At 35.6% G+C, this 18,576-nt stretch overlaps 1 protein-coding gene across 2 annotated transcripts; it reads left to right on the top strand.

The window, feature by feature from the left end:
- Positions 1-6,039: 6,039 nt before the first annotated feature.
- On the top strand, positions 6,040-17,404 carry LOC103714802 (CDT1-like protein a, chloroplastic). Of its 2 annotated transcripts, none has more exons than XM_017844660.3 (8): positions 6,040-6,266; positions 7,473-7,866; positions 7,949-8,068; positions 8,144-8,372; positions 12,165-12,848; positions 15,246-15,447; positions 15,541-15,631; positions 17,072-17,404. In XM_017844660.3, exons 2-8 carry the CDS (start codon positions 7,484-7,486, stop codon positions 17,127-17,129), a joined length of 1,767 nt encoding a protein of 588 aa, XP_017700149.2. In that variant the 5' UTR covers positions 6,040-6,266; positions 7,473-7,483; the 3' UTR covers positions 17,130-17,404. The 2 variants fall into 2 exon arrangements, with proteins under 2 accessions (XP_017700149.2, XP_008800440.2); XM_008802218.4 differs by having other exon boundaries at positions 7,481-7,866.
- The last annotated feature ends 1,172 nt before the right edge of the window (positions 17,405-18,576 follow it).

Below are 18,576 nucleotides of genomic sequence, written 5' to 3' on the forward strand. Positions count from 1 at the left end.
TTTAACCTACAATATTGACTTTCTAATACTTTTGGAGGGATTATTGGTTGAACTAGGTCCATCGCTGAGCTGGTGGATCAGTCCAACTGCGACACAGCATGCACAAATTGAAAAGAGCGCAATATATGCATTTTTGTGCATGTTGCTTCACGGTTGGTCTAGTCCACCAACTCAGCGGTGGACTTGGTCCAACTAGAAGACTTGGTCCAACTAGAAATTATAAATACTTTTGACCTATGATTATAAGGCCCCGTACATTAACCAGCCCATAAGCTAGCACGAAACTTAGCATGCACGAATTTTATTAGAGAAAAAAAATTCCACATCTCACATGCATGAAAGAAGTGGACTTCTAGAAGGAGTCCATTATTTTTTCCAACTCCGTCGAGCGTTGGGAAGCCTAGGTCCTGTCGGAACCCTAGACTTAGCCTATAAAAGACCCCTCTTCGCTCTAATCACCTCGCCCCAAACCCCGATCAATCACCGGCAAAATCTCTCAAGTTTTCATTTGGTTTCCATTGAGCATTCTTAATGAGTCGTTGTTGATTCATCACTAGAAACGAGCTAATCCGCCCCACTTCAGTGATTTTTGGATCGACCTAGGTAAAGGGTCCTGATTCAGGTAAGGCTGCAAATGGGTCAGGTTGACTCATGATCCAACCTGACTCGACCCGCTTAGACCCAACCCGATCCATTTTGGAGGCATCGCAGGGCCGAGTCGGATCCTAAAATTAGGCCCATTCTATTTTTTGGATCAAGTCTGGGTTTACTGAATTCAGACCCGGTTCGATCCATTTGAAATTTGGATAATTTTGGATTTTCAATCTTACGACCCGACCCGATCCAATTCGAATCTATAAAATTATTTGGGCTCGCGGGCTGCAGCCTGCGAGGGTGCAAACAAGTTTTGAAGCCATGGATAGGTTGACCCAAATCGGATCCGAGTTGAACCCGAACCGGACCCAATTTTTTTGGGTCGGGTCCGAGTTATACATGGACCCGATCCAACCTAAATGACATGTTGGGTCAAAAATTGTAACGGTAGATCTGACCCGACCCGATCTTCTATTGGGTAGGATCTGGATCCAAAATTAAGATCTGAACAAGAAATCGGGTTGGATCGGGGTCACTCATGAGCCGACCCGACCTGACCCATTCGCACCCCTTTATTCAAGGTCGTCGAGGTGGCGTGCTAGCCCCAACCTTGGTTTTTCTCGGACATTATGAGAATTAGAAACTCGAACACTATTGAACCATCTGTGCCCTAGTCCAAACATGATTCAATGAAATCTCCTTGATTGGACCAATCAAGATGTCGGGCACTCCTTGTTGATCGGCCGTGTCAGGGTGTTGGAATTTAGAGTTTTTATTTTTAAAATAATTATAATAAAATTTTAATGAAAAATATAACTTTTGAATATTAGTCTTTGAGAGAAATTTTCAGAATTAATTGGATCTATTAGTTGGATTGTGCTTGCAAGGCAAATAATGTAACTCCTTTTCTAGATTTATTGACAAATTATAAATATTTTTTAATTAAATTATTCTTCATTTATGATCTTGATGCATAGTATTTTATTATTATATGTGCCTCTTTCTAGAATATTGTATGATTCTTAATTAAATGTATTGATTTTGATATGAATTATATTCGATTGATTTCGATGTCATATGATTTTATATATCTTTTGATTTGGAAAACTGAATATGCTTTGAGAAAATGTGTTTACTATATGGCGACACCCCACTAGTGGGCGTTATTCAGTGGTATATCAACACCTTATCAATGGAGGTTATGCATAGGCATATCAATATCTAGTAGAGGTTATTCGCTGGTATATCAACACCCTCCCAGTGAAGATTATAAGTTGGCATATTGATATCCTACTAATGGAAGTTATATTGGCACTTTGATGAGCTCATATTCTGGCCCAACCATAGAGTATAAATGTAGTCATAGTTCATGACTATCGAGATAAACTTGATATTTTTAAAAAAAATTAATTTATGAATAAAATTTAAATTTTGAAATGACTGGATAATGTATAGATTTGGTTTTGAATTAATTTGGCTGTAACACCTGATTCGTGATCTCGGGTTGGGGGTCTGACACTATTACACAAGAAAAAAGTTGATACAACTTCTATGAACTGGAGACTCAAGAACCACTGCATTCCTCCTCATTGTATTAACTATGAATAAAATAATGATCAAATCAAATCATTTAAGTTTTATGTGGGAAAATTCAATGTAACAATTCTGCACTAGATTTAGTTAAAATTTACATATAGTTTTTATATCAATAATAATATCTGATCTAGATATCATATTGAGTTGGATGGAGTCCATATGAAATTTATCCACTTAGTGAATATCTTTTTTGCTTGCTTTACCTAATTCATGTGTACAAGGGTCCTCCTCACACATTCTTGCTCAAGATAACATGAGGGAGATACGTGCTTAATTAGTCACATGGGGTGAAAACATAATGACTGTAATAGGTTTCAAATGAATATCCTGATAGGAGCTAGGACTGAAGTAATAAATATCATATGAAAGCTGACCAAGTTGCCTAGAAAATTATGCTAAAGGGTTGAATAGACATACAAGTAGAGCCAAATGTTATGAGAAGGCTAAATAAAAGCTAGTAACAAGTTGAGGCCGAGCAAGCATAATCATCAGTTTGATGGAAGGTATGAGGTTTGGCCATTTTGATGAATGTGAATGGTAGAAGAATAGTTAACATCAATTACCAAAACCATCAAAAAGAGTGGAGGCCAGATATAGGTAGTAACCATCAGAGTAGGTAGTTATTTATAGTTTGTCATATAATATAAATAGGTGAAATTGCACCTTATAAAAGAGACCTTTCAACATCCAACGTATCAACCAATGATTTTTTATCTTTACTTATTTTTGTATTAGCTTTACTTTATTTACTAATAGGACTCTATCTTAGGAGTAATGTTAATTTAGATCTCTACTATCATAGCACATACTACACTTTATCCCTATCCATATCCATCTTCTTCGATTGGCAGTGTAACAATGGAGAAAGTTCTTAAAGATTAAGGCATCTGATACACACTACTCTCCATCCTCCTTTCGATCATTCCTTTTTTGGTTGCTCTAACATGGCATGTCTGTACACCTATTTAACCCTTGTCATTAGACTTGTTAGCTTTTCCATTAGCCAACAAATTTTGACACATCCAAATGGGACAGGCAGTGCAAAACAAGTCCTCTACCGATGAAAATATGAAATGGTGATTCGATAAGCAATCTAATAGTCTTTATTAGTAAAATTGAACATTGAGTTAAAAGATGCCATTGTTAGCTAAGGGTTTTTTGTCCCTCAAAGGAGTGAGGGAGAGGGTGGAACCTAGGGTAGTGTTATTTGCTCATGGGATCTTAGTATGTGCAATGCAAAGAGCATTGGATGAATAGCTTAATTTGATCGATCATGATTATTTGCAACATATTTGATCACCGGTCTCCCTCTTTTTATTTATATGCTTTGTTATGGTCATTTCTTTAAGAGTGAACATGGATTATGTTTTTACTTGAGAGAGGACTTCTCATTGAGATTTGCATAAGGCCGTCTTAATAGATGGGAATTGTAAGACCTACGAGTTGAGGTTTTGTAGAGATACATATACAAAACCAATGAGTACATGACCATCTTGAATAACTCAAGTGCCTAAAATCAAACTCAAGTATGTTTTGCAAATGGATTAGTTTGGGGTTTGGTTGAACTATACAAATTCCGCCCCGAATACCCAGTAATTAGCATCAATTTCCTTTTTTTTGTTGCTAACAAAAGCAACATCTAGGTGGGGTTCAGTGACCCAAATAGGATTGCCAAGTTGATCTTAGATTATTAGTGATTCTTATCCTGATATAATCTAATCCCCGGTGATCTAAAATTATCACATTTGGTATGCTATGTTTTAGTAATTAAAGATCATTGGGTATCCATAAATAACATGTTTATTATTCCATAGGAATCTAAGATTACTATCCATATAATATCAAAACTATCCATGATGTATTTTATAAAATATATTTATTGATCATATAAAATATATTAATAATAAATTATTAATTCTATAAAAATATATTATTTATTATTATAGAATTAATATATTTTCATTAATACTTATAATATATTATTGTTTTAATACTAATATTTATTTTGATTAGAAAATAAGGCAAATAGAAGTAATATATTAAATACTTTACAATCTAAATTTAAAGTACAATAATATATTTCTATTATTATTCAAACTTACAATCGAATAATAATATGATATTATATATTATGGTATATTGATACCAGTTTTTTTTGTTGGACTAGGGGGCAATTTTGCTCTCAAATTTTAGCATAAGATGACTACTCTGAGGTGATCTTGAATACCTGACCTGAAGGACGGATCTCCACTTCTCATCACTAGATTGGATGGTGATTTAAGAAGTAGGGATGATAGAGGATCATTGCTATATTGGATCTTCATAATGGAATTTCTCATTACTAGATTGGATGGTGATTTAAGAAGTAGGGATGATAGAGGATCGTTGCTACATTGGATGATTGGATCTTCATGATGCAATCAAACATGGTGATCTTATCATCTCCATCTACATCCTGCTTAATCTTAAGATGCTCACACCATACCAAATGCCCCCTAGAGTAGTTTTAATTTGTTATGAGAGGACAAAACCAAGTTGATGTAAAACTTAATAGAGATCAAATGTGGATGATAGAGGATCATTACTACGCTGGATGATTGGATCTTCATGATGCAATCAAGCGTGGTGATCTTATCATTTCCATCTACATCATGCTTAATCTTAAGATGCTCACACCATACCAAATGCCCCCTAGAGTAGTTTTAATTTGTTATGAGAGGACAAAACCAAGTTGATGTAAAACTTAATAGAGATCAAACAATGGCAATGGGAAAAAAATCCATATCCCATATCTCAATAGTATGATGAAAGTGGGGATTTCTTGAAGTAAGGCGTATCTATTAAGAAGATTTGTGCATGTGCAAGAAGCTAGTTGATGGTATTGATGCAGCCACCCCACAATAACTTGAGAATCGTCTTCCACACACAAGGTCTACAAACATATAGAGTAGTAATAGCCATTTTTATCCCTTCCTATGCACCCCCATATATATGGTAGAACTTGCAAGGCAAGAAATTCAACCTGCAAAAAAGAGGCTTAACTCGGTAATCCCTAGCAAGAAAACCAGCTCAACCAAAGGATTCCGAAGGCTCATATGCGCCATCAAAATTGGTAATCTATCATCACCAAATTAAATTTGAAGTAGAGACGGGCCTACAATTTGATCCAAAACTCTCTCTTTTTTTAATATTTGTATGCCCCATGCACTTATCAAGGGGAATGAAAAGTTATCTTACCAAAAAACGCATTAAATGTAATATGCTGCATCTAAAATTTTCACTAGTACTTCTTAGCATAAAAATGAAGTAACATTCACCTTCAACAACATATAATTTCACTGCAATGCAATCTTTTTCTTATATATTGTTCTAATTTTTAATTAAAACATCTTGCTTTGAAAAATGAGAAAAAAGCTTTCCTATGAAAGTAAGATTACCATATTTTATTAAAAAAAGAAAGATCATATGGGACATTGGAAAGTAACTTTTTCATAAGTTATAAATTGAGTTTTTTTTAAAAAAATATTCTTAAGTTTTTAGATAGATTGAGATAGAATCTTTCTCTATATTTAGAGCATAACAAATATTTTACATAATTTTTTCAAAATAAATAGATGCTTAATCAAATATAAGCCGATGTATCAAGTTTTTTAGTTAATCAAATATGTTAAAATTATTTTTGCAAGCATTATACATATCGGCATACGTTTCCTAAAAAAATATTTTACTGATGCGTCCAGGATGGGGAAAAGATTTTGAAAAAAATAGTGAGGGGTATTATGGTCTTTCGCCCTCATCACTTATTTCGAACGGCTATTTTTTCCCTCCTCCGTCGCTTTATTGGTCCTCGTTCGCACTCTTCGCTGTCCCAAACCCTTCGAGGAGAGCACACCCATTTCTCCCCTCAACGCCCAAATCTGGTACCCTTCTCGATCCGCACCTCCTCCGGTCACGCCCCCTATTCCCGATCTCCAAAGAAGCCCCGACGCCGTCTTCTACGATCCAGCTCTCCCTCCCATTCGATTTTGGACCTCCGATTCTCTAACCCTAAACCCTAATTCTCTGCAAGAATCCAGGTTTGCTTCCTCGATCTCTGTCATCTTCTTCTATTCGTTTGTACTAGTTTAAATCAGCATTCTTGGTTGAAGATAAACAAGTTACCTAGAATCTGAACCTTTTTCTCCCTACGCATTAGCTCTTGTAAGCTCTGTGATGCTGAGGACGTGTTAATATATATTTTTAAATTTTTTTGGAAAAATTATAATATATCTTCCGGAGAATGAAGCTTGAAACTGGATCTTTGGTTGGATGCTTAAGCTTCATGGATCAGTTTGTGATTAGAATTCGTGTTTTTTTTTTGTGCGTTTCATGTGAATGTTCTAAAGCACATTACATGATTTCACCGCTTGCATGGGCAGTAAGCTTCGATTTTACATGCTTGGTTCTTTTGTGATACCTAGTATTGTTTTAAAGCTATCGATGGACATAAGCCACCGGACTTCTATTTGTAAGGTGGATGCAACCCTATAGCTGTGTCTCTGTGGAATTAAGAGGCATTCAGACCCTTCTGAGAGAAGATCTACATAATTTGTAATATGACAAATTTAAGAATTTACATGACTTACCAAAGAAAATTGGAATGAGGGGAGGCATGATAGGCCGGAAGAGAGAAATGGATAGTGACAATGGTGCTGTGTTGTATATCATTTATGTGTTCATCTATATAGATGACAGCATATGGCTCATGCCTATGTATGAATTAAATCAAAGTATTCTATAGGTGCTCTCTCTCTCTCTCTCTTTCTCTCTCTTGGGATAAAGGAGAAGAAAGTGCACTACAAGTTCTCAAAGCAAACTTAGATTGTAAACTCCATTTTATTCTCTGTCATATAAATCTGGTCATCTTTGGTCTTTTGGCAGTTGTTATCAATTGTCTTGTTTGGAGTCAGTATGTTGTTATCATTAAAAATATAGTTCATGAGTAAAAACAATTTTAGTAGTTACAAAGAAAAAGTTATTTGAAAGGAAGTGGAAGCAAGGAATATGAGCTTGCAAGCTGCTGTACATTTTTTAAACAAATGTGTTTTTCATCTACTTGCAATTTGCTCTGTCTCTGTGTTCTCTAATTAATCTTTAAAAGTTTGGACTGCTTTATGCACAGAATTTGCATGTGTGGAATTTCTCCCAGATTTCACTTTCACATTTATCTGGATAATCTTTTCACTGACCTCCCTTCTGACTATTTCAAGCTTAACTTTAGCAACCTTGCTTTTGCTTTCAAGTTTCGCAGCTTATGGAGGATAACAATTGCGAGAAGCAAACTCCTATTCAATTCAAGTGTAAAAAGATACTTCCTGGAGTAAGCTCAAATGAGTCGAGTTCTGCAGCTATACAGATTGTGAATGCCGACAAGAATGAAGATCATGTCAGTATCTTTGCATCTCCAACACCTGAGAAACCTGAATGGGGTAGCAAGTCAGAAGTCATTACTTCTTTTGCTAGGAAAAAACTTGTTGGGAGTTTCCAGGATGAAGATGTCATTGGTCAATCAGCTGTCAGTCATGAAAGCACTCGCTTGATCAGTGATGAAGATTCATTGGTTTCAAATTTCTCTGAACACAGCACTCATGTGCTCAGCACATTGCTCAAAGATAAATCAGTTGAACTTCCAGACAAGTGCGCTGCATATTTTTGTCATCCTTTTATTTTATGTTCCCTATCATTAAAATCACTTTCTTATTTTCTTTTTTTTTGGCAGATATAAGGCTTTGGTCGACCTTTTTAATCGAATGGAGAGTTCTATAAGGTTGCTTCACCTACGGAAGAAACTACCAACTTTCCAGAACATTCGGACTCAGGTGGAGGTATTAACAAAAAGGTACATACACCCACCATGATGCTACAATTATTAGGGGAAAAAAGTTTCAACCTTGAAATGGGTCTTGTTTTCCAGGAAATTCTTCTGCAGGCATCTTGCGCAAATGAAATATGTGTTTCCTGAAGCCATTCAGATAGAGAAGATACTAATACATGATGAGAAAAGTTTATGTATGAATCCAGATATGAAGATTACTCTGTTATTGGATGTTGTAGAATGTACACATCCTGAACAGTCCATATCGAAGGCTTTATGCCAAGCTTTTCATGAAAGACTGTTAGATTTCTTCAATACACATCCTGAGGTACCACCTTTTGGTTCTTTCTTTTATGTATATTTTTTTTTCTTGGAATGAAAATGTGGAATTTGAGACTTTTTTCCACATGGTGTGTAATATGATTTCATTCTCAACTATGACCGATGGCCTGAACTTTGGCAATTGTTGTGTAAAGGTGAATATGCCTTGCTTTTTTTTTTCATGAAAATGGAAATATTGGACTATATAATTGGATTATTTTGGTGATGAATAATGAAAGATAATCACTAAAACTAGAGGGATGGCAGTTTATTTTCTGGATTTTATTTAATTGAAAGAAGCATGGGCTAACTGTATAGCAAATAAGATATGGTGGATACTTTTGCTAGCATCAAATACTTACAAGGGAGTTGTGCCATTTCCAATAGCAAGAAATATTGCCAAGGTATGGAGTATGAGAAGAAGAAATCAATTGTTGATGTTAAGGTGCCATATATGCATGTTGCTGTTAGCTGATCAGACTATATTGAAGTAGAAATTATTCTTGAATGAGAAGTATGGCAAAGGATAATTTAGATTAACAACTTTAATTAGATGATTCATGTTTCTAATTCCCTTTTGTACTAATCAAGACAGTAGATCATCTACTAATTACTATAGTTTATTGTAGTTTGATCTTCAAGACTTGATAGAAACCTACTACTCCAAGTTAATGTGAATTTGTTATCACCAAGTGGAGTAGAATGACAATTTCCCTTCTAATTATTTGAACTTGTTAATAATTATGTTATAGTTTATTTGATGTGCTTGCTACTTTGTCATCACATATGGGAGTGGGTGGTCATCTGATGTTAGCGAGGGTGGTAATCTTCTATAAATTTAGCTATATGATTATTTCTCATAGTGGCATCATACTAACATTAGAGCTTTTCTAATTTGTGTCACAATATGGAATAATCTTGTGTCTATTTGCGACCTCCATCAAATATTTTATCAGATTACTGGATAGTCTGGTGTCCTATTATTGGCTTTGACAACGTTCTCACTGATGTTGGTGAAAATTCAACCAAGCATAGTTTATTGGAATCTGGTGAAACCATAGAAACTTTCTTGCCTCGATGGTTTTCCACTTGAACTTTTTGATAATTGGATCAATGTTGAAATCAGAATAATCAAATTTTTTGATATCTTTGGTAGATTATGTTTGAATGCATTATTTTTCTTCATTTAGGATATGTACGTCATCATTTAGAATGGGCTGAAGTGTGTATGGTTATCTTTTGAGATTGAAGGGCTTCTGGATATATTAGGGTTTCATTGTTGATTAAAACGCTTGGACAACTCCTCAGTAGCTTAATTGATCTAGATTGATCCTACAATCAACCATCAAACGACTCCCTTTTTAGTGTCATACTCATGATTCTCTAAGTTACCATTACTTTTAAGGTTTAAGACTCGACTTCTAAGCATATTTCAACATAGATTAGGATGTTTTCATTGGTGTTATAAATACAAAAATGTCAGAAATATTAATAAAAGGCTGATAAATATGGAAAAAATAAATAAAACAGCATTATCTTTATGGAGGCATTCTTTTGTTGAAGTAACAGTTGCCTACATCATTGCTATTAAATATGCTTTATATTGGCAACACATATGATTATAATTGAGAATAATGGAAGCACAGGTGCTTCAAATCACATGCCTGGCCATATCGTATCTATATCGGATTCTTATACTTCTCAAATACATGCCTTGATACTTTTTAAAATTTAAAGAGCACTTTGGATACTTCTAGGATACACTTAGATACTTCTGCAATACCTGCAAAAATGAGGAGGATCAATTTTATAGTGTATTGATATTAATATTAAAATATAAATATGGATTATGGCCAGCGGAATGATAACCACTAATGAATTTGTAAAAATTCATGCTATCATATAAATTTGGATTATGTTATTTTAATAACCTACTACGCTTTATTGGTGCTTTTTTTTATGTACATACATATGTATTTGTATATGTATGTTTGCATCTATATATCTAAGATAGATACGTACATGCATGCTCACATATTTGTGTATATCGTATATATAATATCTCTCTCTTAATGTATCCTCTGCTGCATCGTATCCTACTTTTTTAAGATTTGCCATATTAGTTATCGATAGTGTCATATCTGTATTCCATATCCATTTTCATGCTTCATAGTTGAGAATTAAACCTCACAATTGTGTGTTGAAACACAGAACTATAGATAGATGCGGGAGCAATGAGTAAGTCATAATACTACCATGTATTATATCTTGTTTCATTTTATATGTTTTTGTTTAATGCATTTGCAAATTTTGTTCAAAACAGGGTGAAACCTGGTCATCTCAACATGTTATCCTGTTCTGATTAGTAGGCTATAAAACCTGCATATTTTGAGTGTTGTGCATAATTTTGGCCTAATTTCAAGTTAAATGTTGTTTAATATAAATATATAATTGCCCAAGCTTCTAATCTTGTTATGGCCAACCTAAGTATGCTATAACTTCTGATAGTGGATATTGAGCGTGTTAATGCGAGTTTTAATCATGTATAGCCCATTATAATGCATGCATGCTCATTTTTAAGAAAACAATTATATGGGCCGAATTAATGGGCTGTATCATAACTTAAAAGAAATAGGAAAGAACACCTCTTATATGTACTTATGACAAAGATGAAGAAGAAAGTTGAGCATAAAGTACCTTAAAAGCGTACTACTTGAGGACATTCTATAAGATTTGTCATCTTGGTACCAAGTCCCGTACATATGCTACCCTATTACTGTGTTGGTATATCTGATACGGAGGCCAGTTCGGCATACTGAGTGTCGGTACGCTCCCTATAGTACCGACACTGAACCATTATGATATGGTACGTTCCGTACCGTCTGGTTTGGTACAGTGTGGCGTACCTTGTTCTATACTATATTGACTTTGCCCTAAGCTTTCATCAATTCATTAAGAAATTCAGATCTTGATGCCTAAGAGGTAGTTGCACTACAAACATTTTTTTGATAATTACATGATAATAAATGTCTCTACGTGTGTGCCTCCGCGCATAGATACACACATATAGAGGTAGACTAGGCTCCAGTTGAGTGGCTTAGAAGCTAGATCCAGTTAGATGAAATCGAGAAAGGCGGCCGGGGGGTGGGGGCGCTATAAAATGAAGATCTGAACCATTGGAGGATGTGATTTACTTCCTTCTGCCTACACACTAAAAATCATGCATTTTTGAATATGCATACAAGGCTTGTTACATTCTATTTTTTCATGGAAATGATAGTTGCATGAAGCAAACTCAGTGTGACTTCCAATGAATTGTATACTAAAATGAAGCAAATAAATTGGTTTTTGAGTCATAATTGGATGGATGTACAAGAGGACACTGTCAGGTGTACTACTTCTGGGCTTAAATTTGGTTTTGAGTCAAGCTAACTATGAAATCTGTTTTTCTAGGATTCATGAAAATTGATTTTCTTCTGCCGATAGCTGAAAAATTTTATACTAAAAGTTGTGTATAGGATATTGAATTCCAAATGTAAAACAGTATTTTGCAGCAGTGTCATTTGGGGTGCTTGATTGAATTTTTGCTGTGTGATTTCCATTAGTAAATTCCAATTCATTGTTTCCAGTATTTTGCATTCTGAAATGGGTGATGATATAGTGGCTTTTTTTTTTTACAATGCACTTGATAAGGCTGCAAATTTAGCCTCTGCATTTTCTGCACTTGGGATGTTCATTCTACTAATGTGAATATCTCTAGGAAGTTCTTATTCTATATTTTTGGTTCTGGTGATAACAGGGTACTGAAATCCCAGAAGCCATGCTACCAGAGCCATTCAATCCTACTACAAACCCTAGTTTATTTCTTAAAAGGTTGTCTGATGAATCATCCAGTGAATTACCACGAACAACTTTAGTTGACCTGGAGCCATTATCAAGTGCTTCTCATTTTCCTTCATCTTTCCAACGGCAGTTTTCCCAGAAAGTTATTATGCCAGAAACACAAAGAAGTCAACTACTTTCTGCCACAGAATCAATGGAATCTATAAGCAGTGACGATAAAGCAAGAGGAAACAGGGGGAGTCCTCAGAAACAGGAGAGATCTTCTTCTGTTTTAACTCTCAAGGCTTCTGCGGAAGGGATCTCAACTCCAAATCGCTATATGGTTTCTCATCATTCTGAGAGCACTCCAGCAAAAGCTAACTCAAGCTTAGATAATGTGATGACAGAAACTCCAGCACAGCAGACGCCTAAAAGACCAATGCCCACGCCACATGACAAGATGCTTATTGGGATTGAAAAAACAGCTTCTGAATTTAGGTTCACCAGTTCAGCTCGTAGGTCATTGATCTACTCACCTTCAAAAACTGAAGGAAGTATGATAACTCCAGTTGTCTCTATGGCTGAACAGAACAAAACCATGCAATATTCTTCCCATCAAGCTGGAAAAGAAATTAGTGAATCCCTTATCAACCCATGTGTGGTATGTATTTTTAAGCCAATTACTTATATATTTCAATACAAAAGAGTGAATTGCAAATGACTTACATGATGAAAGTATGGCCAGTAGCTGTGATGATGCTTTTGTTTCCCCCATAAAATTTTGTAAGATAAAAGCTCCTGACTTAATTTCCTTGAGTTCTTTTGTAATTTTGATATAATTATGTTAGTAATTTCAACTAACTGCTCAATATCCTAATAATTGGTGTTTATTTAACTTTAAAACATGTCATGCAGCTTACAAATTTCAGTAGGAAGCTGAAAACTTCATGTGTAGAAGAATAAAGTAAAAGAAAATATAAGCAATATAAGCTGCTGATACCTATTTTCTTGTATCAAATTTTCTCTGAACTTCTGCTTCCAGCTTGAAGCTTTATCAGTCAGGAATTTGCGCTATACCTCTTATAATGATTGAATTTTATGACATATATGTCCTTTTTAAAGACTTAATATTGTAGGTTCCATCGTCAAACTATCGCAGATTTCTGTACTTGTAAGAAGCTTTTTCTTGACTGACCTTTTCTTCCACCTCTGTTTCTCTTATATATAATTGAAGTGAAGTCTTCTTAATTTGGTGCTCTCAAAAGCCATCCAAAACTGTTGCAGAAAGCGCATCATTATAGCTAATAACAGAAAGGTGTCAGATCAAGTGTGCGAAGGATAGTGTTTAAAAGGATTAGGAAGTATGGAAGGGTTAGATTTGGTGAGTCTTGATTCGATTTTTGGCATCTCATGTTCAGTGATCAGATGGCTATTTTTCATTCAACTCAAATTCTGCTTTTACCTATCTTGCTTACTATTTCGTGCCCTTTTTTTGAAACTCATCTCAACATCAATTTAACCAGTTTAGGCTTATAAATCTCTGCCTAGAATCTTGTCACTCGAAAGATTCTTTTTGTTATTTCTATCTCATGAGACATTGAAGTGTTGTTCCATATGCCCAAAGAAAGTATATCAAAGTTTAGGTATTGCATATCATGCCCACACGGGTCAACAGTAGAATAGGCAACTTCTGCAGCATTTTGGAGAGAATTAGCACACATGAGCATTGCATCTGTGATTGAGAGTTGAAAGTATTTACTGATACCATTTTGACACTTGACAATGGGACCTCAGGATTTATAAACAAACCTGTCACTGATGTTTAGCAGATATGCGCATAAATTAAGAAACCATTTTGTTTTTTATAGACTAGACTATATTGATTAGCTTTATATCATAATAGACATGTATTCCTATCTTCAGAAGTTCAGATACATAGTTGATTTTTATAAATAGATTGCATGATGAATTTCTCAGACATGAATTGATAACATCATTAAAAGGATAAAAAGTAACATATATTTGCTACTCCAGATCAAATTCAGAAGTTCTTCGAGTGAAATTTGGCCAGATTCAGAATTTGCAAAAATGCTAAAAATTTGCCAAAAGTTTGGAAATAGCATGGACAACTAAAAAGTAGAAAAATAACAAATAAAGAATATAATATTATTGGAATAGTATGTAATTATATACACGAAGAGAAGCTTCTGATAGGAAAGAACAATAAATAATAGCGGAAATGAAACATCATTTAATAACTCATGAATAAACCCTTGAGTAATTTGTAGATGAATAATTCTTATTTGCTTTTTAGTTATGGAGAATCGTTTAGATAATCATTTGGCTGAGAAAAAATTGAAAGAGAATCGAGAGTTTTACAATAAATTGGAAGATATTATTTCCATAGCAATTAATAAGAAGTAAATTCTATTAAATGTACAATTGAGGAAGTTGGTAGATAGGTAATATCTCTTGTATTGATCTTTAGCTTTACATATGACTTTGTCTAATGCATTGATGGGAAAAGCATTATTGACTTGTTTAGTTTGATAAATATTTGTTCATAATATCATAAAGTATGCAGGTCCATGCTATTATGGTGAGGCACCAGGGTTTTAGACTAGGTTTTGAAACTTATCAAGGTTAAGGATAAGGAACCTAAATAACACCTTCTAGCTAACTTTTTTGTGTTAGTTGCTAAGTTATTACAAATGGTATTAGAGCAAACCTGGTCTATGGCTCATGTGGATTAGGGGATACTCCTATAAAGCCCTTTTGGGATTGACTATGGGTTGATTGTGGTGTTTATGACTGGATTTAGATTCTTGGCTTAGCGAGGATGGCAAGGCTTAAACGGATGAGGGTAGTGTGTGAGGACTCATGTGGGTGGGTATTTTGTCCCACATTGGTTAGGCACTAGATAGATATTAGGCACATATATAGGGCCAATGAATCCAAATAATATCTTTTGATTAGACTTTTCAGGTGAGGTCCTGGGTCGTTATAAATTTAGTTTTTTATCTTTGACATAATGAACTAATTCTTTATATATCCACAGGTACATGATGTTGGACCTAGCACTATTGAAGATCATGAGGTGAATCAAATGGGAAGAAGGAAGCGCCAAGAAATGCTAGCTTGTTTACCAGATATATTTGACACAATTTGTATCATTTCTCGATCCACCGACTGTTCTTTAATCACGAAACAGGAGCTTGTGCACAAGATACTCTCTAATAATTTAGAGATCGAGGAGACAAGTAAATTTACTTGCAATTCCTTTACAACAATTTATTGTATCTATATTAAGTTTTTTTTATGTGCGGTGATAATTTGCCATTTTCACGTGGCAGGAGAAGTGGAAGAGCAGTTGGAATTATTAGAAGAGCTGGTTCCAGATTGGATTCGTAAGAAGGCTGTATATAGTGGGGATTTTCTTTATTGGCAAGTATCCATAACTTCAGTAGAGCGAGCACTTTATTTCTTAGGATCCAGTTATTGTATTCCGTAGCCATCCAAACTCCAATTCAGTCAATTTATATATGACTACTTGCTGCACAATTCAATACCTGATTTTTTTTCCGGCATGATGGTATAACTGGAAATAGGGAAGTTGACAAGTGTTCTGTAAATAGCAATGTTAAGAACAGTGCCTCCAGAACAATGTTTTTACTGCTGGCACTAAAACATGTTTTAATTCTCAAGTTTGTTATCTTATGGTTTTTCATAATTTGTAGAGCTTCTGCTTGTTACAAAGCCGAAGTTGTTTTATTCCATTGACTTGAAACGTGGTTATCATTTTCATTGTGAGAACTTACTAAAAGTACATTGTCAACCAACTCTTTTTCCATACGTAGTTAGTTTCACTCCATTATTTTAGCAGTTTTAGCAATGATAGTACAAACTAGATCAATATGATATGAACCATGGTTTGTTGTACTGGCCCGAACTGAGTGGTACGGGGCGTATCGCATCGGTTCGGTACCAATATCCGGTACATGCGGTATATCGATATCGGTATGCCGAAGAGGCCCTGTACCATACCGTACTGATATGGTGCTAGTGTGGCACCGATACATAGTCCAGTATTGAGACGACAAACCTTAATTTGAACCAGGGTCTAACGAATCGGCCCGTACCAGCTCGTGCCGGTCCGTATTTGTTGGTTCGGACCGGTCCGGCCTGTAACTGGTATGCCGGAGCAGTGGAAACCGGTATGGGCCGGTTCTGTGCCGGAGACGAAGAAGACGAAGAGAAGGAGAAAGAGCGCAGGGAAGAGAGGGAGGGAGGAGACCGCCATCGGAGAGCCGCGGAGGGGCGGTGGAGGCCGGAGGAGCGGGGGAACCCGAGGAGGCACGGCAAAGGCCGAGGCTGCGGCTGCGGCTTTTTAATTTGGGGATTTTAAGTGAAGTCGGTAAATCCTTTACCGACTTCACTTAAATATTTTCAAATTTTTAATTCGGGGATTTTTAAGTAAAGTCGACACCAAAAGGAAGAAAGAGAGGCAGCCTCGGCCTCCGCCACGCCCCCGCGGGTTCCTTTGCCCCCCTGCGGGCTTTGTCACCCACCCGGTCTTCGCCACCCCTCCGCGGCTCTTCGATGGCGGCTATAAGTCTCCTGCCTCTCTTTCTTTCCCACGTTCTCTCTCGTTCTCTTCTTTTTCCCCGACTCCGGCGAGGAAGATCTGGCCGGTTCGTACCGGCCTGTTCCGGTACGAACCGGAATCGTACTGGTCCGGTAGGTGACCGGTACGGCGAATCTTGATTTGAACCATTCTTATTTGTGTTGTCTTTGCTATATACTCTTTTACAAAAATTGTTTGCTTAATGGAAACCTATTTTCTGTTCACCGTGGTTGAAATCATCTTTTGGCATCTTTTTGCAGTATTAAACAAACATCTGATCCAAAATCAGTCCGTGCAAGGCTGGTTGAAGCCGTGTGAGATTATTTATCACAGATATGGTATTTAGTTCCATACCGTGATTCATCGAACCTTGAGATATTGAGGGAACGACTTCCTGTTTGTATTAATTTCTCAACTGTTAATCTGCTGTTATTGGTACGTAATTTGTTCTTCCAAGCTCTTTCTGAACGGGCATTTTTTTTTAGTGGATGATATTTTAAATCTTACGTGGTAATGAGTAAATGAACATACATGTCTTTTCTCTGTTGTTTATACCATTATGGAAGTAGTAATGTGATGTTAATTTTATGTTCTTTTCGATGCTTGCTGATTTAGATCATTGCGGAAGTAGCTGATATGATTGTGGCTTTGCTTGGACTGATTTTTATGCATGAGCTATTGAGCATAATCAATTGTTTAGTTCAAGGTTCATCAAAACTAACGAACGAGGTTCGTTATTTTGTCAGGACGGGAACCTTGACTTATGGTATCTTGAAGAATTAAAATATTATCCAATCTAACACGAGCATTGACTTAATAATCCTGTAAACATTTTTTCATTCAAGTTACTCATAAGATACTTGTTTATTATTGGATAATATGTTCTATTTTATTGCAAACGCCTTGCCACCTTGCAAGAACTGCTGTCTCCACTCTCTTGTTCAGTTCATGCCAGTAAAAAGGGAAAAATACCACAAGTGGGAGCCCAATTATCAAACACATTCTGATCATGGTTTCCCATGCATGCTATCACATGCATCGACGCTGGTGGTGATGGTTGATTTTAACATCACACTGATTGACAGTAAATTTTAAGGTGGGTTATAGACCATCGGATTAGATCTGCAAAATGCCTTGTCAACCATCTCAACACGGCAAGAACTCTTGCATTCTGATTCACTAGTACTTGGTTGTGTCATATGTTTTTTTTTTTCCTCCAAATTTTTATTCCTTCAACTTCTTCCAGCATAACATTTTTCTTTGTAATATTTTCTGTAAACTTTGATGATTCTGACGTCAATTTATTGAAGATTCAATTTTTCAGTCATGAAAAAAAATATGACCTCAATTTATTAGAAAGGGAAGGGAAAACAAAAACAAACAAACAAAAGAGAGGGCATCATTAGTTTTAAGCAAATTCTCTACAACATTGAAGAAAAAAAGTGAAACTTTTATTAACCTTTCATGAACTTCTATATGGGTATGACATCAACTGCATGAGTACAAAGATTTACGTTATGTTCAAATATGAATATCATAGTCAAGTTTATGGGAGCGGACGGCTGGAATTTTTGGGTTGAATCCTGCAGTAACCACATATTAAATAACAGGACGTTTCTAGCATCGTGGTCTGGTTTCCTAAGGTTGAACCTACACCTAATAGTGTGTTTATTGGATATCAGTAATCATATGATTTTATGCTGTTTTCAGGTATTCCTGATGGCGTTTTCTCAAAGTTTATGAACCTATTGAAGTTATAGTTATA

This window comes from Phoenix dactylifera, unplaced genomic scaffold (genome assembly GCF_009389715.1).
Source record: "Phoenix dactylifera cultivar Barhee BC4 unplaced genomic scaffold, palm_55x_up_171113_PBpolish2nd_filt_p 000727F, whole genome shotgun sequence".
Classification (NCBI taxonomy): domain Eukaryota; kingdom Viridiplantae; phylum Streptophyta; class Magnoliopsida; order Arecales; family Arecaceae; genus Phoenix; species Phoenix dactylifera.